At 43.0% G+C, this 24,941-nt stretch overlaps 1 protein-coding gene across 2 annotated transcripts in view; it reads left to right on the top strand.

The window, feature by feature from the left end:
- The first annotated feature begins 9,448 nt into the window (after positions 1-9,448).
- The window catches only part of dlgap2b (discs, large (Drosophila) homolog-associated protein 2b), a 35,919-nt gene continuing 20,426 nt past the window's right edge, over positions 9,449-24,941 (top strand). Inside the window, exons 1-4 of one of the 2 annotated variants that reach the window (XM_061092110.1) lie at positions 9,449-10,597; positions 19,431-19,648; positions 21,578-21,731; positions 22,977-23,196. In XM_061092110.1, the coding sequence (XP_060948093.1) occupies positions 9,512-10,597; positions 19,431-19,648; positions 21,578-21,731; positions 22,977-23,196 (1,678 nt within the window). In that variant the 5' untranslated portion in view covers positions 9,449-9,511. The remainder of the gene's footprint in view (positions 10,598-19,430; positions 19,649-21,577; positions 21,732-22,976; positions 23,197-24,941) is intronic. The other variant, XM_061092109.1, reaches the window with a different exon arrangement.

Raw genomic sequence — 24,941 nt, 5'->3', positions numbered from 1 at the left:
ATAGCTTCCTTCTTGTTACAGTTTAGATTCCATAGACTCAACGAACAATGGGCCTCAGGCAGAAGCCATTCTTAAATAATCCATACGATCGATTTGGAAGAACTTTGCATTCAACAAGTGTTTCTGACTTGTTGTAGGAGTCACTTCTGCTGTTACTCAGGTTTTTCATTTTAATAATCACGTTGACATGTTTCAGTAATTCAAATTATAACCTAATTCTACATTTATTCATCCACCTCATGCTTAGTGCTGAAAAAATATGCATTTGGTATTCGTCTTGAGCAAATTCCCCTTTTTTACTCTTTGATGCAATTTTCATGAATGTAAAGGAGCAGAAGGAAGATTAGCGTTATATGGTTTTATATGTGTGGCATTCATTAGGGATTTGCACGCCACATACACGCTTTTCTGAAGTTAGAAGCGTTTGTTGAATCTGACGTTTCATGATCGTACGAATCGCTCTTGCATGAGGCTCATTGTTAAATCATGAGGTCCTCGTTACTCCCTTTAGACCCCAGTAAAGACTCTGTTCTGCTGTATAACTCATACGTTACGTGCACTATGTTTATACTTATGGAATAACACAAGACCCCTGAGGCGAGAACACGTTTCAGCTCTACACAGGACCTCATCCCTGGTGTTAAATGATAGTGTAGGAGGCTTTACAGGCTGCTGCACAGCGAGCAGCGATGGACTCCGAGCTCCCTATTTGGCGTTTTCTTGTGGTGAAGGGTGCAGAGAAGAGACTGTGTCCAGGGTGTGTGGCATCACTACAACATCAGCCTGTGTCTGCTGAGCGAGGAGAGAGCAGCAGCAGCAGTGGGAGGGAGTGGGCGGATATCAAAAGGTGAAATGCGGCCTCTGCTGCAAAGCAACTGCATGTGATTTTGTCTCAGTTGCGAGGTCTAACACTTATGTAATGCTCGCTGCTGTCCCCGTGTGCATGAGCAAAACCATTTCACCCATAATCAGCCGTCTCCTTGCTGCTGCCTCTTCAGTGTTGCTGGAGCGATTACACCTTCATTAACAGTCAGAAAACATGAAATAACGCAATACATTTGTGATGCGCTATTTTCTCTTTCTGTGCAGAAAGGACAGTGCAGCATCTTTAATGTAGTAGATGGAGATCAGTGGAATAACATATTGTATTATAACAGAGAACATTATTACAGTCAGTCTGACCAACAGTATAAAGGTTGATAACAATTTATAAACATTCAGGAAATCACGGTTACATACTGATTATTTTTGGGACTTTGTCTGTCTCTGTGAACCTCGGTGCAATAAGCTTGTGTTTTGTTAGCTTAAGTTTTTCTTCATCAAATTTATTTAATTTAAATTAACTGACGACATGAAACACAACACGTTTAACTGATAGTTCAAGAAGCAAAGCTGTGACCCATCTTTAGTTAGAATGGCGTTTTGTTTTGTTAATGCTTAATGTGGATTTCCCTGCACTTCAGCATCTTAAACCGTAGAAGATTTCCTCAAAATGTCCAAGCTGATAAATACCTTGGACTGATAATGCAGAAATATTGTGCATGAGCAAAACCATTTCACCCATAATCAGCCGTCTCATTGCTGCTGCCTCTTCAGTGTTGCTGGAGCGATTACACCTTTATTAACAGTCAGATGCTTTAGTTATTTCCTGCCAGTAAACATTCATTTGCTATTCACCGTTACCTTTTTTCTTTTACAATATCTATTCAATTGTTGCCAAGACATGTCAAATGTTACATTCAATCGTCTAAACAAATAAGAGAGGGAAGCTGGGCAGGTGCAACAACACACTTTGACACCTTTCCCTGTCCAAGTGGATTAAGGTGTTTCTGGCCAAAGTATTTGTGAGAATAATAAAAAAGAGTGTGGCACAGAGGTGTCTCCATGTCACAGGTTCTGATGGAGGAAATACATCCAGTACATCCAGGACACTGTGTCTCTGCTGTGCATACCCAGACTATTCCAATAAACCACATCATAGCCTGGATACTCTACGAATGGGACATGGTTTTTCTGTTTTGAGTTAGACTCATCGAAGAGGCTTCATCAGCTCAGTCAGCTTTCTCACAAATAGTCTCTAAATTGTCTTTTGAGGTTTGGATATCTCGAGAAAAAGTGTCGGAAACCCGTCCAAAATCCTCCACCTGCCTCCCATCAAGCGCTGGGATAGGCTCCAGACTCCTGTGACCCTGACTCGCAATTAGCAGGCAATGAAAATGAATGAACGCTGATTTTGTTTGAAAAAAGAATAAAAAGAAACGGGGTGCTGAATGCAACCGACACTTATTTTTTGGCAGGTAGCTCGAGACGTGGGTAGGACACCTTAGGTAGACAGGAATATACTCTGTTCATTTTTATTTGAGGCAACAAGGAGACGAAATCACAGGCGACGAAAAGCACAAGTGATTCCTCACGGGCGAGTGTCTCCGCTCAGCAGCCGAACCTGCCGATTCCCAGGGGGAGTTTATTTCAGGCTAAAAAGACTGGCCCCCGGTGTGAATGAACAAGGAGCCATAACTGCACTTCTAACGGTCACCTGGAACTAAAGACTGCATGTATAGAACTTTGCTTGTGTGCAAAAACACGATTCCCTTGATATGATGTTTCCCGTAAGAAGAGAGGTGAACATATCATACAACCAGCATCTTTGGTGTTAGATTAAGATGCATTTATTTATTTGTCCCAAACACATGCACAGACATGCACAAGCACACGCATGCAAGGAGGGAAATTTAACCTCTGCTTTTAACCCATCTGGTGCAGGACACACAGAGCAGTGAGCAGCCATGTACGGCGCCCGGGGAGCAGGTGTTGGGGGAGTAAGGTGCCTTGCTCAGGGGCACTAGACAGGGTAGGGAGAATCCTCTTGGATTTTTGGACAGATCAGTCCAGGTTCGTCTTTTTGTTGTTTCTCCGTGGAGTCGAACTAGAGAACTTTTCTGCCCATAGTACAAGTTTCTGCCACTAATCCACCACCAGTTTGTGGTTTGTCCTGAGATTGGTTTATTGCCTGTTTGGCATTTTCCTATTACGCCATCATTGGAAACACTGGCAGAGACGTTGACCTGTACTGAGCGAGACATCGAGTTCCCTTCTCGTGTCCGTATCGTCTCCAACCTTTCGAGAGATGTAATGTCATGACCATCGTGTCTGATAATTTTGTAACTGACCTGATTGGATTTGTTTGGTGTGTCGCTCGTCGCTCTTCCGAAGTCAGTCTCCGATGTTGAGGTCAAGGCCGAGGAACAATCAGCGAAAGTAATAAGGATTGATTAAGAGCGGATGTTTTTTCTTGCTCAACGTCGATCAATAAATCATTTCAGGGGTGTTATTTTTTCTCCGGCAGTGTGATTCATGCTCCACAGTTTGGCTGCCTGTTGCTCGGCGCTCCCCTGTGGCCTCAGCTCGCTGTGCACTGGTGTGGAGGAGGAAGGTCTCATTTATTCCAAGTTATGCAACCATCTTGGGAAATGCTGGCCAGGCGCCGACTGTAGCACAGAGCTTAAACTTAGCACACTGGTTTCCCAGAGAGCAGAGCGAGCAGAGAGGCTCCCCCCCCTCCTCTCTTCTTCCTTTTTTATTTTTCCTCTTCCGCACCGGGCTCCAAATCTCTCTCCCCCCCCCCCCTTTCCCAGAGTGGCATCTTTGTCAGGAGAAAACGTGTTTTACAGGCTGCATCAGGTGCTGACAGAGGCACATTTAAGGCAGGGAGGAAATCGTCTGTTGCTCATGCACCAGAATAGCTGTTGCATAAGCTGTGAAAGAGGAAAGCTCTCATCAATGTTTCATGGAGCTGCATTGTAAGCTCTTAAAGAGACAAGGGGGAGTATTTGAATTTTTACAACCTATTGTCCTATTGAGGAGAAATCCCTTTCAGTCCTGACAGCTGAAGACATTTTATTCCGAGTGTCAGATAACAGCATTTATTGTCGCCTTAATTCGATATTTTTGAAAAATCCTTCATTTTTAGCCAGGGGTATATTGACTTGCAGAGTTCGATTTACATTTTCCTCCATGGCTGCATGTAATCTCCCGAGATCTCCCCCTTCTTCCTGAAAGTCGACACAAGGTTGCTTGCTTTTCTCAAAAAACCTTTCAGGAGCTTAATTCTCTCCCTTCTGACATCCGTCAATCATCATCAACGGTTCTTTCTTCCTCTTTGCTCCTGGTTCTATCTCTCCTCTCCTACCACGAGCTGGAATCGGTTGCCAGTCAACGCTACAGCACCGGAAATCACTTTTTCTGATGCGCTCTTAAAACAGTGCTTTCCAGTAGCAGTGTAGCACAACTACTCTTTAGAGTGGTGCAGTTTAATGTGGGTGAAACTAAGGACGTGGTATCAGATCGGTACATCCGGCAGAGTTATTTCCGATGCTGGTATTATTGGTATCGGAACATCTCTTGTGCAGATCCGACCGGTTCAGTTCATTTCATTGAGTTTTTCCCAGGGAACTGAAGCTGGTGCTACTGTAGAAACAGAAGAGGTGTGCGCTCACATGGAAGTCTGTTCCAATGAGCACTTGAAACAATTCACCTCAGGCGAGTGAGCTGCAGGCTAAAGGGGCTCCATCCTTGCTCATGGTATGGAGAGTGGGAGGTAATGTCCAGGCAGAGCTGAGAACTCATCCTTCTCTCTGCTTCTGGCTGCAGGCTATCCAGACTCGGCCCCTATGACACAGCGAGCTCCTTTTTTTTTTTTACGAGTTTGTTGAGCCTGCCGGCATCCCTGTCTTGATGTCACCTCCCCCACACGGAGAACAGTGCACCGGCCACTATGTATTAGTGGAAGTTGCAGAGCAGTCTGCTGCAAATGCTGGATGACACGAGCCGACTCCGGCAGACAGTCAGTGTTTGTTTGTGCTGTCAGACCGAGTTGTTACGTGATATGAACTGCCATAACTCGCCTGCACCACCGTTCACATCCTGGCCAGGGATCGGTGGCAGGTGTCACTGGACTCTTGCTCTGTTGGGAAATATGCTACAGGCCACGTCAGGTCAAGTCTTTGAGTTTAACCACAGCATTTTTATCCTTTCGGTTCTACACTTTGGAGACTTGGAACTACAGAGGAGTATTTCACCTCAACTCAGCCTCATTCACATTCCAGTCAAGTAACCCAGGGGCTGGGGAGGTTCCCATTAAGTCTGAAAGAGGTTGATTGAATATTTTAATATATTCAAACACTACAAAGCAACCCCACAAAAGGACAAGTAATATAGTTAATGGATGGAATGGAGAATTCTTTAAATTTAAGTGAATCAAAAAGTGGTCACAATATGTGATATTAAAGATAAGCTATGCTACATTTGCGTTGTAGTGCTCTTGGAATGGCTGTGTGTACTGATGGATCTAAGGGGAACTGGTAATTGTGGATAATTACACTGCATTCATAATCTAACTCTGCTTAATGATTGATTGATGAAGCAAAAAAACATTTCAGCACCTTCTTGGTACTTTATTTTTTAAATGAATTGGTTGATAGCTAGAGACTCGAATCTGGGTTAAAAGATTAGACTTTAAACAGCTGATTACAGAGCAATCAAAGCACCTCGCGAGAGTTCACATAATCACATTGGAGCTGTGACTGAGAGTTACACTGAAACTCTGTGATTGCAAACAGCTGCTTCCTGTTCTCGGAGTACTTTCATCCTTCCCTATACCAGAGTGATCGAGGATTAGCTATTTTAAAGACTAGTAAAATTTGCTGGACATCTTAGCGAGCCTTGGCATTTCGATGAATTTTGCGAATCAAGCCCACTGGACCAAGCAAATGCAATTTAGCCTGAGCGGATACAATGCAGATATGGCGACTAATTAAACAGCTATGTACTGTGTCTGCTCTTTCCTGGGAGAGGATAACATGACGGATAACAGCCAAGTGTCATTAGGTCAGAGACCAGTGTAACTATTGGCTGTTTAGATTATCGGAGATAAGCAAACACGGCAGGAGGGACGGCAGCTGGACGACGGAGCGGGTCATACCTTCTGAAGAACACTGTGTATCTCAAACTACCTTTAACTTAATGATGTGATTCAATCTAGAGACATGAACTTAGATTATTGGGTTTGGGAATGGGTATACTGTAAAATACACGATTGGGTTACATTACACTGTACATAACAGAGCATAACACAGGCATGCATGTACACACATACCATCTCCGTGTGCTTTCATTACCGTTCTAGGCTCTAATTTGACACATTTAGTTGCCTTAGCAACTGGTCGATGTCCTCTACTTCAGTGTGGTAAATTTGAGAGCTACTCAGGCTTAGGGAGACAACAGAGAGCTGTGATGGATGAAATGAGATAAAGAGAGAGGACCACCGAAAGATTATTACAGTGATTACGACACTGCATCAACGGCTTCCCATAGTCACACACGGCATTTTAACCCCAGATGTACAACCTCTGCTAAGATAAAGCACAAACACGTGAAGAAGAATCACAATAAGGGTTATTATATCTCTTAATGAATAACGCTGTGTTTTAATGTCTTCTACTGTTGTTAATACAAAATTGAAAGCAGGGCAAGGACGTTAGTAAAATGAAAACAATAATTACATCTGCTCAGCGATGGGGTAAGAAGTCTGTTGGTAAAAAAACCTGCAGCACAAACCATCCCACCCATGATGGATTTGAAAGGTTAGTGATTCAAAAGTGTTTTGTTGCTCAACCTGTATTGATTTCAGAGGGAGGGACTTTGTGGCACGGGGTGAGACACATTTAAATTCAGATTTGTATTCTATTTTTATTTTAATAAGACACAGTTTTAAGTCGAGTTCCATTGTGTGGCCTCCAGCTGCTGCTGCTGCTGCTGCTTAAATCCATCATTCATTTAAATTGTACAAAATGTGGTGCAATCGGTAACGGGGCAGCGAACACAGTAGAACATATGGCAAATCAAGCTCAAGTGTCTGTAACACATCACATACTGTATGTGTCTCTTCTTCCCTGCTGGTGAGATCAGGATCCACCCCGAACAACCTTGAAAAATCCTATTACAGTTCCCAGGTCTTTTTCAGCAGCGGTTGCCATGACAACTGTGCATTTTATTTCTGGCTCTTTTGAAATAGTGCGAGAGATCACAGCTCCTCCGCGTTATGTAAGACGATGTGCACCATTCCAGGCCGGGGTTTCCTGCCGAAGAGAACTTCAAGAAATTAATTAGAGGGGGAAAATAGACGCTCCGACGTTCTGTTTACCTCGAAGCTTTTATCACAAGCTGATGGGAACGTTGGCTGTAGAGCACGGCTCTGTCACACTCTTTTAATAACACTGCTCATTTTGCTGCAATTTGTTGTTCTGCCAGTTTTAGACGTTGTCTTGCATCTTGATGGGCAAGACATACAGTAAATGATGATCAAGGTGTGTGTGTGTGTGTGTGTGTGTGTGTGTGTGTGTGTGTGTGCATGTGTGTGTATGAGAGGAAGAGAGAGGGAAGGAAATGAAAAATAATATTGCACTGCCTTTGATAACATAATTTATTATAAACAGGACTGGGAAAGGATGGGTTAGTTTTAATCGGATCCACATTATCACTTGCTGGATAAGTCAATTTAGCTTTTCAGATAAATTCTTACGTAATGTAAACATGGTTCAGTTTATTTGCAGTGTGAAAATGTGAAAAGTGTGAATAGTGTTAGATCAATTGCAGAAAGTTAAGATGGCATTAAACTATAAGAACTTAAAACAGTTTACCAGGCCTGTCGCATTGCTCGATATCATCTGAGGACACTCAGATTCCAACATCGCCTGAAGGTGGAGGTGATACCTTGATGGTATTACAGTGGCAAAGAAATTGACTAAATTAAGTGGTTTATTGATTTTCTATGTTTAAATGGAAAGACTGCTACCTGTCGAACTGACAACACGGCAACTGCAGACACACACACATCTACAAACCAATCAATATCAAGTAGATGTATATGCAGCTCACGTAGGTGATGACGATGGGACATACGCAAGTAATATAAAATGTGTGCGCTCCCTAAACTACCAAGCATAACAAGACATGAACCTTGGTCCAGACTTTCCGATGTGAGAATTAAAAGCCTGAGTAAATCTAAAAACGTAAACTTGAGAGAAACTGGATATTTATGCATGAATATTCTCAAGTTTTATCGTATTCCTTTTCAGAAAAGTACAGATGGGTTATTACCAGCAGTGACGATAAACTATACAAGCCTTTGTTGTTTCAGCACAGTATTTGGAGCCTGAGCAGCGTTCTCCATTAAACACCTTACAGAGATTGGCAGTGCAAAAGGTTTTTTACGAGGTTGATCACTCACACACGCAATGCACTGTCTCATCTCTCTGCAGTTGGGCGGAATGAGTTGCTCTTTGTGATTCCCGCAGTGAGGTCTGCAGCTCCGCGTAGAATAATTAGGCATAGGGCTAATAACCGGTGCACCGCAGGGCTCGACACAGAACTTTTATATAACAACTCTTTCATCACAGAGTCAATTTGGTGAGGGAATCACGATTACTGTGCGATTTGTTCATGAGCATGGTCTTCCAATGAAGAGATGTATCGGAGGAATTAAAGCAAAGTGGAGCTGTGCTTTTAAAGAGATCGGTAGGAGCGTTTAGATTTTTGCAAATTCCTGTTTCACCTCCTTAATAACAGTCTTATCAGTGACTCTATAGAATATTTTCACCTTCTGTATTTTTCTCCTTGCGAAATGCTGAAATCTACACTTACAGAAAACAATGAATGGCTGATGTGTGCGAGAAAATATTACACTGACAGATTATTCAAGTCACCGTTGCTTGAAGGAGATAATCAGTAAAAAACCTCCAAGCGTCTTAGGGGGCTGAAGTGGAACGACTTTCAGACAAGATTTGGTAAATAGTGTCTCATGAAATCCAAATCAAACCCTTCGTTGTAGAAGAGAAATTATTTCGATCTGACGTTAAAGATAAATATTTGAGAAATCAGCCACAACGTTAAACTTGGAAACTGATTTTAACGATATCTCAGAGCTGTGTACTTCTGTGACTTCCTACTGTAATACAAGTATTGAGTATAACAACTGGCCAATTATAACATTCAACTTCTTACTGAACTAGGTCTCTTGACTTGTCACTCACATTACAGGTCCCTTGTTGCTCTGTACACTTCACTATACTGTGCTGTAAATAGGAGGATAATAATATTAATATACACTAACTTGAACAGGCACAAAAACTGTTAGAATCTACAAGATTAAGTGATTTTCGTGAGAAAGGAGTGAATTGAGAAATGCAAAGAGAATCCCACTTGAGTATTTATCTATCATGTTGTTACTTTTAACGAGAACCACAAGAGCAATTTTAAATTAAGGGCCTTTGGGCTTTAAACAGAATTACTCTTCATGGTTGTTCGGAGCCACTATCTCTCTGACTTCATGCATCTCTTCTTATGTCTTTATCTTCTTCTGTCTTTCCCTTTCTCTGAAACAGACCAGAAGTTTTCACCTTGGTCCCCGTCTCGAAAGTTCAATGAAGGCAGACGCCTCCCTCCGGCCAGGAACATGAAGGGCTTATCGGGCAGCCGCTCCCAGCACCAGATCCCTTTACCCCATGGCTTGGACTACGACCCCCACATCCATGACCTCCATGCTCACCATGGCGCTGACTCCCGCCACCAGTCCTACCTGCTCAGCCCCACGGAGAGCTGCCCCATGGACTTCCACCACCGCTACTCGCCGCGCAGCTCCATCCACTCTGACTGCATGATCATGGGGCCGGTCATGATGCCTCCAGCTGCCGTGTCCGAACACATCTCCAGCAGCACCTTCCCCAGAATGCACTACAGCTCACAGTATTACGACTCAGCCACCCGGGACGACTGCGCTGCCATCACAGCCTCTGCCACCTCCCCAGCCGTCGCTGCCGCTGCCGCCGCGGCCGCTGCCTCCGCCCACCACGCCGGCAACAAGAGCAACCGCCTTCCTGCTAACCTTATAGACCAGTTTGAAAAACAAATGCCACTACACCGTGACGGCTTCCACACATTACAGTACCAGCGCACCTCCACCACCACCGAGCAACGCAGCGAGAGTCCCGGCCGCATCAGGCACCTTGTTCATTCTGTCCAGAAGCTCTTCACAAAGTCTCACTCCCTGGAGGGCTCGTCCAAGATGAACGGCACAAAAGGTGATAGTGGAGGAGGTGGAGGAGGAACGGGAAGTTATCACCATCACGGCCACCACTCCACCAAACACGGTAGCAAGAGGAGCAAGAGCAAAGAGCGCAAGCACCGCTCGGGTGGCTGGTGGAGCTCCGACGACAATCTGGATAGTGACAGCACCTACCGCACGCCCAGTGTCATGTCGCGGCACCACGGGGAACACGTCAGCCACTGTTACCCGGAATCCATGCACAGCCACCACTTTGGAGACCTGTCGCTAAAGACCTCTAAGAGTAACAATGATGTCAAGTGCTCGGCCTGTGAGAGCATGGCCATGGCGCCTGAGGGCAAATTCATGAAGAGGAGCTCCTGGTCGACACTGACAGTCAGCCAGGCGAAGGAGGCCTACAGGAAGTCATCGCTCAATCTAGAGAAACCCATAATGCATATGGACCTCAAGCCTTCACGGACATGTCACTACCTGCAGGTGGGTGGTCGTTTACTTTATGTAATATATAGTTTGCTTCTTAACAATCTGTCAATCGTATTTGCTAGTAAAAGGGATATCAGTGAATTAAAGTGTTTATTTAAAGTTTCAGTTCAAGAAATGAAAGACCTATTTTATGTTTATTGCTTTATGACCTTAACTGTCAATGCAAATTTAACATATATGAACGGAGCTGCTGTTTTCTTTAAAGACTAAAATATGTCGCCTCCTTCAAAAGACTCTAACCTCTGCTGAATGATTCTTCAGAAAGTGTCTGAGACAGTATTTCAAGGCTGATTTTTTTTTGTGCTGGATTGAAAAGGGCAGAAATCCTGAGCATCACCTATCTGAAAATATGACAAATAATAATTGAGATCAATATTCCCTCCCTCCCCGTGGAGGGTCATTCTGAATAAGATGGAGTGATTGATGTATTGATTGGATTTCCTGCTGGGGGAAGCCTTTTGAATTCCTCTTTTCTTTCTGTTTCTCTCTTGAGGGCAATTACAGTGTCTGTGAGTGTGAGTGTGAGAAGCCAATGTATTTACCCAGGATTACCTTTTGTGTAGTCACCTCAGGGGGCTATTGTCTATTAAGGTGCTGAGATCAATTGAGTGACTTGATGTCAGGGTGGTAGACACTGAGTATAAAGGGTTACCGGCAGCTAGACTGCAATGGAGAAAAATAGATTGGTTTAGGGCAAAAAATGTTTACTGATGAGTCAGAACTGCTGAAGGCAATAATTAAAACATTTTTATACAGTTTCTAGGCGTCCGCAAAGGACTACTATAGCCACAAGTAACAATTTAAAAAACATGGTATAAGACAAGTGTTTGTAATTTCAAAAAATTAGCATGGCTTTCCTAAGAGACTCACATGGTTCAGCATTAGAATAATGTGAATATTGTAGTGTTGTCCCGAACACCTGAATAAACATTGTGGTGTAAAGGCTTCGGTGAGAATGACCCACGGATATTCTAAGCTTCAGTCGGCAGCAATGGGAAAGTAACAGGATTCTCTCGAGGCATTTTTAGGATTATACGTTTAAGAGGCCGTTAAGACCTTGATCTTTGACCTTTGACCACCAAAATGTGATAAGCTCATCCTTGAGACTGGCGAATAACCCGACAACTTAATGCCTCCTGCCACTGGCTGGCGTCCCCATGGAGGCAAGGATTTAAGTGACTTGTGAATAGATTTAAAAAGAGGTATCATGAGGCCTTAGTAACATAAACACTTTTCTTCTAAGGAGAACTGTCTCAGCTTCTTTTGAAAAGGTTTCCTGCTTGTAATGGGAATGGAAGGGATGCAGGAATTGGTCATTGTTAAAGTTGCCCCAACTGCCTGCCTGAAGAAGATGTATGCCTTCTACTAACACTGCATTCATCCAGCTGTAGATTGTGCTCTTAGTTGTATGCGTGCAACGTCATCATTTCTTAGTCTCTGCCCTGTTTTTTTAATTTTTTTTAGTAATGACAGTGGATTTAAATGGTGCCACACTTACACAAACCCATAAATAGTTGTCTTGGGCTCTGGATGCATTCCCCTCCGTGCTTGGAGAGGGAGAAGAGGCTGAGTCTTTGCCCAGTGCAGGCACTTTGATGCTATGTGGAGTGCACCGCTACACACAGCTACACACAGCTACACACACACACACTGTGGTTGTTTGTAAGCCGTGGGGACAGACAGACCCTGTCAATACGGAAACTCTTTCACTGGCATTCGACAAGCCTCCGCCTGCCCTGCAGCTGCCACAGGAACACATTCAGCGTGTCCTCACTGAGGGCTTCATTCAGCGGAAGGAGTGAAGGCAGATCTGCACACGGACACTGCGGTCAACGCTCAGTGTGGTTACCGGATTTACTCTGCTTGATGCCTCAGGTCTGTGTTCACTGGTGATGAGGACAGGTCTGTCTTGGACAAGCTGTTGAATTGACCTTGTTCTAGCAAGTGTCAAGTCTAGAGGGTAGTGAAATGTAGTGACTGATGAGGTGAATCTTAACGTTAGGGTTGATAAGTTGATATCCTTTTCACGACCTGATCAGCCATCGGTAGATAAAGTTGTTGCTGGTGTCTGTGGCCCCTCGCTTGATCGTGGTAAACACAACCAGTCAAAATTTTATTATTTGGTCCCTAACAAATCTGCTCGCACCTTGCTCCTGCTCCCACTGCTCTGACTGGAGTCACGCCGGGAGACATACACCGCAGAGGCAGAGACGGTCGTCAGAAGTTGGCGAGCAAGTCATGGAAAAGTCGTCTTCTACCAGTTGTCAGTCAGTGCACGTTCATGCGTTTTGTGGCTGGAGTAGTGGAGGAATTCGAATGAAGGATAATAAATGCTGGAATAAGGCGGCTGGATCAGTTGTAAACTCAGAATGAGAAATCAATGTCCATTCAGGCGTATTGTGCATTTCCAATAATATATTATTGCATAGTAATTTTTACAAATTACTAACTGAACTATTGTTTCTGATAACTGATCATTTACATTTTATATATACGACTGAGTAAATGAATGAAATCTGCATATCTGCTGTCAATCACTTTTACTCAAATGTTTCTTTAACTGAATTTTATACAGGTAATATGTCATCCATCACTTACTTGGCCAGGTCCCTTGTGTAAGAGCAATACATGAGAGTAAATAAAGTCTAAATAACTAATTGTTTGGCTGAGTCCCAAGATCTTGCAGCATGTTTTGAAGGTGAGCTACTGTCTCGACTGTGGAGTGAAGCCAAACTGTTTCTCCAATATTCCATAAACCACATAGCTTGAATCAATCATATCTCTGTGCCTGTCCTTGTTTGAAATGGAGCCAGTGTGGTGCTTTACCTTAAGTGTAATAATAAAAAAAAATCTCTCAGGACGATAGCAGGGATTTTGAAAAGATTATCTTGGGAGGAACTCTGTCTCCCCTGTGATGTCTCCATCCTCTGTAATGACCCTAAAGATTGAGCTTGTGTCCTCTCGATGATATACAGCCACCATTACAACACATTACGTCTCTCAGGACTCTGCACTCACAGTGTGGTACTCTCACCCAAATCCACCAACAGAGAATTTACTGTACGTAGAAGTACACGCTCCATATAAAATTATGGAGACATATTTGCGTTATAGTCTGCACTCCTGTCAAACGGGGCTTAACTTCCTGCTGATTTGTATACACCTGTTTATTCAAGTTACTGTACATAGTAGGAGAATTAAACTGGGGTCACAGTACAGTAATTCAATAGAGAATATCAGTTTTTAAAACTCCTGCTTCAGATTTCAGTACCTTCAGTGTCACACATTCAACCACTTCATCGTTTAACAACTGTGTAGAAGTGGGGGAGAGAAATTACACCACTAATTCACTACAAATTGTCCCACAAGTTTTTACAGGTCAGCGATTTTTCTGCGCTCGAACGTCTGCTACCTGCTCTTACAACATATCCGCCTGCAATCTGCATCTGCGAGGATGCTTTGTCCCGGAGTTATTTTTGTGCACGGCGTTCGCAGTGTTTTTTGTAACTAATGATGGTGGAAAGCTGCTCGTCTGTCTGCTGCCTCAGAGGCACAGATGATCGTGCTCTTTCAGGTGTAGCATCAAATGAGCGCAGAGATGAGGTAATGCTAATGAGCTAGCGAGACGCCACCGTGAGTGATGGCTGCCTCGTTAAACCACAGCCCCAGACGATCCCACCCTAACCCAACCCTTCTTAAACTTTATTGCTGTATTTAAACCTGATTAACTTGTTTCCAGATAATTGTTATTGAACTGATGTGGAAGAAAATAAACTGGAAGATTAATATGTATGATAGTTTTTCTGATACAACTTTGTGGGATATAAGCGAGCCAGCTAATTTCCATGTTACCTTCCCAAGTAGGGCAGCGTTGGAAACTACTCCCTTATCTTTTTTCTTTTAAGCGATGACTCATAGAGGAAGCTACATACCACAACGTTTGGAAAGAGGATCATTTATTTCCCTACTTTGCTGTTGCATGATGAAAAAGAAGCATATGGTCCAAACGCTTCAGAAAAACCTTTTCAACTCCACTACAAAAACATTTGGGGAGAACTCGCTCGTAGAATGCATTCAATTAGTGATGGTGGAAAGCAGTGGCCGTAAATCTTCCTCTACCTTCTCACTGTTTTCTTGTTCGTGCCTCAGGCTGTCAGGTCCCTGCTGAAGTGGGCTGTCAGGTCGAAGAGGATAATGGGCGTTAAAAGAGACATTTGATACTTGTTATTTCCTCGAGTGTGTTACATGTTTTTTTTTGTGTGTAAAAGGTCAAAAGTTAAAAAGTTGAATAGCACAAAGTCAAATAAGTGGAACTGAAGCTCCTGAGAGGCCCTGTCACTCGTCTGCACCATTGTGACATCACAATGAACCACATGTTCATCATGCTCACCTAGGAGCTAGTCTGATTGGCTCACTCACAAAGACAAAGTGAGGGCTGAGACAAACATTTCCGATACACGCTGGAAGTGGTTGACCAATCACAACAGAGAGTGGGCCAGCGGGCCAATCAGAGCAGACTGGGCTTTATCAAGAGGGAACCTTAAAGAGACAGGAGCTAAAACTAAGAATAATCCAATGACAGCATCGGAAAAGTCTCCGATACCTCTGAAAATACAGAGTCGGAAAATCAGTGAGTATGTGAATCTACTTACCTCTTAGTATATTATTTGCATCCAGTTCAAACAGGGAATCACAGATACTTTGTTTCGGATTCATTATTGGGAAGATGAAAAGGTATTGGAATATCTCTAGCTGAAACCAAGAGGTGCTGCAGCGATGGAGAGGATAAGGACAGTGATTTGTTTGTGGTGGAGAGAGCGTTATTTTACCTTAAGGCAAAAAAGGAGGTATATATCAGCCACTCTAAAGCCAGTATCTGTAAAAGCCGTTCAGCGCTTGTGGCAGAAAGCAGCCGAGCTACAGTATATGATCGGATAAAGTGAGTAACTGGCAGAGCATTACGGACAGCCCTGCGCCCGAGGCTGCTGTTTCAAGAGCTCAGGCTGCCCCCGTCCGCTGGGACCACTGCTGCTGCTGAACCACACACTGACACGCTGTTGTACTTACTATACACCTGATCAATACGGTGCCAGACCGTGTAGCGTGTGACACATTGCCCCTGAAAACCATTCCTCTTCAGGAGAAGGAAAGCACTGCGTGTGCAGGAGCCTGTGAATAACAGGACTTGTCAATATTAGTCAGTTTAATAACAGTTAAAAGAAACATGTGAGTTTAAACCTGCAGCGTGTCCAATATGACCACCAGAGAGATCGAGGGAACTTGCTCCTGCAGAGTTACACAGGAAGTACTCTGCCCTGATTTGTACAACGTAAAAATCTAATTAAATTGTACTGGTATTTGTACATGAGCACTGTGTGTACAATTACTGGCTCATGTTCACTTCATCCTGATGCTGTTACACTAAGAACAGTCATTGATTACACAGTGGACTGTGACTTTTCAACCCCTCTTTAATTAGTGGATTATTTCTGTGTGTTTTGACTACACCCAAATTTAAGGTACAAAACATACAAATGAATAGTCCTTATTTCAGTCATAGCTAATTTAAGAGCTCATATGTTTTTTTGTAGCAGCTGTGACACTGAGCCATTCATAACAGAAGGCAGATTTAAAGCCCCTAGTGTGTGACTGGCAACCTTTGCTGTGCAAGCATAAAAAAAAAAAAATACATCACTGCCAGAAGTGCAGAAAATTGAATTAACAGTTTTATAAAAAATGCTCTCATCTAAGTGCTATCCTCAAACATCGTCTAACCGTTCTCATTCAACTGGTTTGATGATCCTTCAGATGTGAAGTAGCCTTTGAGTTACTTCTAAAAATGTGCTGATAAATCTTACCCCAGATCAATTTACTCCCAAACCACTGAAATGGACACATTGATAAGTGGAGGAGTGGATTGTGGGATCAACAGAAGGAATCATCATGTACGGCTGTTGCTCGGTTAAAGTGATTGTTGCTTAAGTGTTGAAATAATCTCTGATCCAACAATCTACTGTTTAAATCACCAAGGTACCGTGCAAAGAAAACCACATATGAGGAAGCAGCCTGTCAAAATGAAACCATCCCTATACTCCATACGCACGGTTCTGCTTATAACCCAGAGCCATATCAGTTTCTCTCTCTGTATATATTTAATCCTTTGTACACGACCGATTTCCTCACAGGATGCAGGGCTCTGTGTTATCACCACGCACTTTGTCAAAAGATTACACACAGGAAACAGCCTTCACTCACAAGCCCACACACACGTCCCACCAGCTTCAGGTTAATAAACAGTGGTTACCCTGTTTTTGTGTTTATTCCAGACAAACTGCTGCTGCTGCCGTCGGAAGCTTAACGCCTGATTCTCTCAGAGCAGGAGGGGAGTTTACAGAAAAAAGACAAAAAGTGTTCTTTACACTTTGAAAAGGTTTTGATCTGCCTGACTTCCTTCAGCATGAGAGCCGGAGAATACTCGAAATACTAGAAGTATTTAATTGGGCAATGAATAACTAGCAAGTGACCCCAGAGTGCAAGTCTCAAGGGACAAAAGAAAATAAATCTTATATTTCACAGTATTTCAGACATGACACCTTAACTGTTTCATAGTTGTTTTATCTCTGGCTTTCATATTTCAATTGCTGGATTATTTTTTTCAGCTATGCCAACTAAATATAACACACATTACAAATACAAAATGTTGGTTCTGGTAAAATGCTTACTGGGTAGAAATACAAGAGCAAAGTGAAACAGCTTCTCAAATGTTTAAAATACTAAAACATCAGATTTAAATAATACAGTGTGATTCATTTAAATCATCTTGTGTAAATATTTCTATTTTATTTCTAATTTAAGAAAAAAAATTGTTGTGTGTTTCACCCATGGTGTGTTTATAAAGATGGACGACAAAAAAAAATGCATTTAACGTACACTTTGTGAAACAATAACTTTATTTATTTGACTGAAAAAAAACACTGGATCTGATTCTCACAGGAGGTGCGAGGTTAAGCACGAAGTTTAATTTGAGAAACCAGGGCTCTGAGATGAATGAAGTGAGAGGGGGAGCTTGAAACCAGGGAAGAGAATCAGCTTAATTTTCTGTTTAGTGAAAACCAAGCCAGAGCTTATCCCACTACTTGTCTGATACATTTCCCAAACTCGTTTGCCTAATTGGGCCCCATTGTACTAGCAAATACTATCTCTTGTGTGCACTGTACAAGCCGGATATTTTGACTTCGAGCAGAACGGCCGTGGTACATCTGTACTCCACTAGCATTTAACAAGTCACCACAGATACTGGCTCGAGTAAACAAGCAATATCTTTGAGTATTATAACCTGATATTTATAAAGTTTGTGACACGGCATCTCCGAGTCCAGTAAAACCGTAATTTTCAGCTGAACTCAGACCGAAAAGTAGGCAGCCTCCACATTTGGACAAAGACACAAAGTAAAGGCTGGAAAGAAGAATTTACTTGGTTGAGAGAAAGCACTCAAAGAGGCAGAAAAAACAAATTGCTGCCGATGACCCAACTTCAGCTTAGAAAAGCCTTATCAACTTCCAGGTGGGGAAAATAAATCCTCCACAAAAATGTAGTATTTAACTGCACTAAGACATTATGGCCCTGTTCATGACTGGTCCCCAAAAAGACAAAAAGTATGTGAGCTACTTACGACACTGCTGTAAACTTGCACTTCACAGAACAGCGTTTAGACGGCTCAGGGACCTGTGCACCAGCCGTGGACTTGGAATTACCAGAGCTCCAGCAGGAGAAAGTGTCCCAGTTATCTATGCACGACTAAACATGTCAACAGAGGTTCTCCCCAGAGCTGTGGCACTTAAAACAAAATATCACCCAGCGCTCTTCCTGTGGCCAAACTTTCATGCACCAAGTGCATCTTTGCTCAACTCCTTATAAATCTGCATCCCGTAAATAATAGATTCTCTCAGACTCTGCTCACAGGGACAGATTCACACATTCAACACTCTTTGCTTTGAGCTTTATTGTATTTATTGAATTCTTATTTTATCTTTCGCTTAATACAACATCGTATTTCTCTTGACTGTATAAATGTAAATAGTCTGCAAGACATACTTTGTGAAATGAAGCTTTTCTGGAACTGAATTGGATCAGTGATGATGAATTACATATTGTGACTGGCCAATGAGAATATACATGCATGCAGTATACTCTAGCATACCCGAACGATATGAATGGTTAAAACTTTATGGATTTTTTTGATGATCCATCGATGTGGTGCACGGAGCTCTCGATGGCCGGTCCGACTATGACAGATTATGTCAATTTTCGAGGTGTTTGTCTGTGTGTGTGTGTGTTTGTCTGTGTGTGTGTGTGTGTGTGTGTGTGTGTGTGTGTTTGTTTGTGTGGGTGTGTAGAGTAGGAGTAAATCAATGTTCTGTGCAGCTATACAATAAGATAAGATTTTACCCATCTGACATTGTAAAAAATAGTTTTTTAAATGAGTACTCTACGTGGCAGTCAATGTTCATCTTGTGTTTGGCTGCTGCAAATAAATCAAATGAATGTGAAATCCTTGACAACCATATATCATTCTGCAGCAGCTTGACCAATGAACATTTGGATCAGTGTCTCCATGTGGAGATAAACCTCTTGTGTCTACACTCAAGCAACTGAAAGCAGGCAAACAATACAAGCAAATATCTCCCACTAAGGTCAAATATCATTTTAATATTTTGACTTGAAGTCGATTAAATGTTATCACTGATCAATCCGGACCTTTGACCTTGGAATAGGTTCAATAACTGTTGTGTCTGTAGTATTGAATGCAGTGTGTTCTCTCCCACAGGTTCCCCAGGACGAGTGGAGTGGTTACCCCGGCGACAAAGACGAGGAGATCCCCTGTCGGCGGATGCGCAGCAGCAGCTACGTCAAAGCTATGGGAGAGGTGGATGATGAAAGTGGCGACTCTGACACCAGCCCCAAGACCTCCCCCCAGAAGGCCGTGCGGCCTGACGCTCTAGTCCTCAAATCAGCCATGCAGAGAGCCCATTTCGACCCCCACAGGTAGGCCCGGCTGCCCAGCTCAACACGTCCAGATCTATGTGTGAAGTCAACCTCGATCCTTATTATTAATAGGAATAGCTCGGGAATTGATGGAGGGTTTAGGAGCAATAAAAATGTTAATTACTACATACTTAAATTGTATTGCAGTGTGCATCTTCTCAGTGCTGAGGACAGGTCTGCAACTGACAAAAAAACCTGTAAATGGGACATAGACTGTACAATGGGGTCAGTACGGGTTCACTTCAGTGTTCGCACAATTACCAAGGCCCACACACACACACACACACACACACAAATATGATGGCAGGGAGGTCAGGTGTGTTGTTGGCTGAGTGGTTTACTTTCTCAAGCTTCAGTACTGTTAAAAGCCTGTGAGTCACATCGACACGGCCACGCCAATAACTTTGATCAGCAGCTTGATTTCAGTCTTTACTGCAGAAAGACATTTATCCAGCACTGGACTCAAACTACTACACACTGTTGTTTTAAGGAATAAGCCATTACTTATGGGGAATGACTGGAATTCAAATCTGCAACAGCTTCACTGCACTTTATCCACTGACGACACGCGACTGTTAGTGTTTCTGGAAAAGATTTATTCAGTGTTAAAGGTGGGGGGGGAGTACATGCAAAATATTTTTTTTACAAATTCTAAAACATTTCTTTCAATAAATAATAAATCAATTCAGAGCTTCAGCCTTATTGTCTCCATTTAACACCGACTCACTGCTTTGTCTACTACTGTCACAGAAATACAGATTTAACTCAGCTGCGATGAGAGATGGAAGAATGTACTTTTACAAATACCCGGACAACTACATCTAGCTGATATTTTGCGTGAGGCTGCTCTTACTTGTTTTTACTTAATACCAACATCACTAACCTGCTCCCGAGCACTGTTGGCTAACCTTTCGATCCATGACCGTTTCATGAGATCAGTCAAAGTATCGCTCTGCTGAGCGTTTCAGCACGAAATGGACTTTTGGTTTGTGACCTTTTTTTTTTTGTCTGCTGGTTCAATATTTGCTCAACATCTTACACGGGCGACGTGCTTTGTTTCTATCACAGTGTTGTTGACAAGTCTGTGGCAAAACTGTCAAATTCATACAATGTAAGACTCCAGAGGTTTAAATGGGCTCAGACTAAAGGGGAATTAATTATGGTGGAAGTGCTGCAACTTTTAATTAATTGCATATTTAGTCTGATTACTAATAATATGTTTAAATACACAGTTAATTTGCTGCAGAAGGTCTCTGCAGTGGCCAAGGTTTAATAATATAAAAAGGAAGTAGGTGGTCAACAAATTGTAGATTCAAAGATCCTTCAAAAGCAAATTGGACGTCGTGGAGTTCTCCGTCTTTACCTAATCATTTCTTAATCGTCAGCGTATGAAACCTGCTCCCTGGTGCTGGTTTATTTCCAGGCAGTGTGGCTTTCAGCTAAAACCAAATTCTGTGAACCTGGGGAGGCGTCATGCAGCCGTCATCCCCTCCGCCACTCGGTGCTCGCTGCTATTTTGGTTCCCGTCGTCTCAGCGGGGGTCTGATCACTTCTGCTTTTTTGTCCACAAACAATTCAACCCCCTTGTTTTTTTTAGCCTCTGGCAAAGAGTGGGATAAGGTCTTATTATTGCAGCTGCGAGCGGTCTCAGTTCTGGGATGAGAGTTGCTGTTTTTCTCAGCGGAAACTCGGAGCGAGACTGGAAGCTGTAACAACTGTAGTCATTAAAAATAGTGCAGTGTTGATCCCAGTGGTTCAGACAATACCACGAGGAGATGAGTCATTCAAATGCTCAGAATCACTTTGGAGAAGAAAAGAAGACACACCATAAACAACAATAGATTCTAACCACTAGATTTCTTTTGAATACAGTTTTCTATTTGCCTTATTAATTCTGCGACCCTCTTTCCCGCCCTTGCTCTTCTTCAGCCAGGGCTACCACTTGCAAACCACAAGAGAAATGCGGCCCCACCCTAGTGTCACGCTGGACCCCGCCTCCTTCCACCCGCCGCCCTTCCGATCTCGCAACCAGAGCTACATGCGCGCAGTCAGCACCCTCAGTCAGGCTAGCTGCGTCAGCCAGGTGAGTCCCAAACACACGCATGGCACCGCGACACCCGACGAGACGGAGAGAGCAAGTGTGTCGTGGATAGAAGCTTCGTGTTGAGGGCATCCCGGCAAAACAGTAAAACATCCCCAGGCGTCCATACTGCAGGTCAACAGCTGATCGTTGAGTAGTCGTAGTCCCTTCCTGTCTGAACTGAAGTCAAAGGAAATAACCGATTTGTGTTGTTTTGGACAGATTTGTTGCTTTAGCACAACATCTGAATCAGCCCCAGTCTAATGTTGTTCACAGTTTGTATTTCTAGCGTTCAGGGCTACGAGGAAATGTTTATCTGGAGAGCCTGTGTTCTGATTCGGCCCCCCCCCCCCGAGGATTGCTGGAAACCAATTATCACTGTCCTGTTGTTGTGACGTGCCGGCTAGATGGCTTATCTTTATCTTCTTAGACAACAACTAATGTTTCAAAGTAGAGACTTATTATTGTCTAACCTCACATCACACATCAACCATTTTAGGTATCCCCTCCCTCCCTCCCTCCCCCCCTTTTTCAAACCCTGCTAAGAAACTATACAGTTGGATGAATTGTGCGGGTCTGTTGTCGAGCGCCCTGGTGGCAAAAGACGTGGCGGCTACAGTAAGAAGATCTGTGACACAACCAGCGAATGAGTCTCTGTACGGATGAGTAACAGAAGCGATGCTAACGCTAATTGTATCATTAATAACGATGATGTTTAACGATGGTAATAATAGAAAAAGGTTCTTGAGTAATATTGAAACTCGTCCCTTCTCTGCAACAGAATTTAGAAAGTTAAACACGGAAGTAATAAGAAAAATATGATGTTTATTGAACTGTGGCAGGGTTTTAAAGCAAGCGACTGCTTATTTTTACTAACTGTTACATAGATTATGACAGAACTGAGTAGATTGCACCTTTTTAATAATACACAACCAATAAATGTTTTCATCTTGTATAGAATTTACAATATTGTTACTTGCTAAAGTTACAAAAATACACGACTGAAACTGTTTTTGCTAGTTTGTTAAATGAAATGCTTTAAGTACTTTTCCTGATTGTTTTGATGTTGTCGTCTGCCCTTTCTCTAATTTGATCTTGACATTTATTCAGTTTAAGGTCCGAAGTGACAGTGGCATTTCCTAATGCTAACACTCCTTCATATTTGCTGTGCAAAGGGGAAGAATCAAAGTGAGAAAGAGAAAGGAAGAGGAAAAATTAAGGACTGCTATTCCTGTTTTTGTCTCTCAGGTGAGTGAGACTGAGGTCAATGGCCAGTTTGAGTCAGTTTGCGAGTCCGTTTTTAGTGAAGTAGAATCCCAGGCCATGGAGGCCTTGGACCTGCCTGGTTCGTTCCGCACTCGAAGCCACAGTTACCTCCGTGCAATTCAGGCTGGTTATTCCCAAGATGACGACTGCTTGCCTTCAATGACATCCTCCACTGTCACTTCAACTCTCAGATCCACAACAGGTAAAAAAAAATCCCCCCCCTAATTGAGAGAGGGCTTAGACCACATATCCTCATACATCCAATACATGCGCACAAACCTGACATACCTACATATGTACAGTGGGGAACCCTTGAGCTTCAGAGATGCCGGGCTGAATGATCCCAGTTCATTTTCTTTGGAAGCTCTGGTGTGCGTGTGTTTGTTTTTGCCTCTGCATACCCCCCCCCCCCCACCCCTCCCTCTCCTGATTGTTCAGATGGATTTGCTTGTATGTTAGTTTGCACGATTCATGCACCATTAGCCAAGCTTCTGGTCGGTGACTTGTGGTGTTGCCAAGCTGCAGACTGGGCTCCGGGCGGGATGGGGATGCATTCTAAACACAATCAGATGGCAGCACACGCTCACAGCACACAACGTCACTACACAGCCACGACACATGGCATGCCTAAGAGGAACAGGCCCTACCCTGAGCATGTTAAACTGTGGTGTTATATATGTGTTGTGCGAGGCGTCTGAGTTACTTAGGCCAGGGGTAGGGGAGCGGCAGGTTATTTGACACATTTGTGTTGCGAGGACACGCCGGACAAGCCTTCTGCCTGTCCTCCCCCTGCTCTGTTCCACCAACACACAAGCACATGCTTTGCAACTCACCTCACAATTGACCTCGTTAAATAAAAAAAAATAATCTTGTAACCAATTTAAGGTAAGTCGACAATCTCCAAAGACTAGAACACGTGCACATACACACACTGGTTGCACAAAGGATCTGCCCACTGATGGTTTACTCCCACAGTTTGACTTGGCCTTCGTTTATTTGCAGTGTTGTGTTGTGTTGCATGAAACTCAACCTTGTGAGCAGCGGTTCCCGGAACAATTGGAATTCAAACATGATCACAGAACTTATTTGCTCCCAAATCATTGTGGTCTTCAACGGCAAGTTTCAAATAGAAGTTCATTTTGTTTGGGATATGTCTTCGTTAGTAATAATTACACATGAACTCACAGATGGTTTTTCTGAAACCAGAGAGTTTTGTTTACGACTCAATTTAAACTACCTGGTACTTTTTTAATGCGACATGCAAGGACTTCAAGGTTTTGTGCAACACAGTGCGTGCAACACAATCCCTAAAATGACACATTTCAGGTTCTTTGTGCAAGCAGTCTCTGCAGTAACTCCCTCACTAAGTGCATTTGGTGTTTGCCTGCAAGAGTAAAGCTATGAACCCTATTGAAACTTTTTTCTTTAATTACGTGCATTTTTATATACTATGACCTGGATTTTGAATTGTTTTTGTACACTTTTCTGTCAATTGAATATTGGAGACATTTGCACTTTTAACTCATTCTGTGGGCTTTGTTTTCTTGTTCAATCTGGACTTTTGTTTTTTCGGGAATTCCTCTCATCTTCAATTGGGTTTTTCCATCTGCAATTTCTTCGATGTGACAGAAGGATAAAGAAGTGTTCTCCAATCCCACCGTCTTATTTGCTGAACTCTATTCATTTAGGTCTCTGCTCCAAATCTGTCCGCTCGAAAAAGGCCAAACGACTGTAGAATGTGTTGTGAAGTTGTATTTCAAAGATTGGCAGGATGCTTTATCTACAACATGTCAGATAAGGTTAAAGTAAACCAGAGGAAGGGTTCAGTGGACGGTGATTAGTTACACGCGGCACCGTCACCTCCTAGTTTAAGACATACTGTAAATAATATTTCTCATTTGGTTTTCACTCCTCTGAGGGAATAGTTGCCGTAAAATTGATAAAGAT

Source organism: Limanda limanda, chromosome 18, assembly GCF_963576545.1.
Source record: "Limanda limanda chromosome 18, fLimLim1.1, whole genome shotgun sequence".
NCBI lineage: Eukaryota > Metazoa > Chordata > Actinopteri > Pleuronectiformes > Pleuronectidae > Limanda > Limanda limanda.
This window is presented reverse-complemented; position numbering and strand designations above follow the sequence as displayed.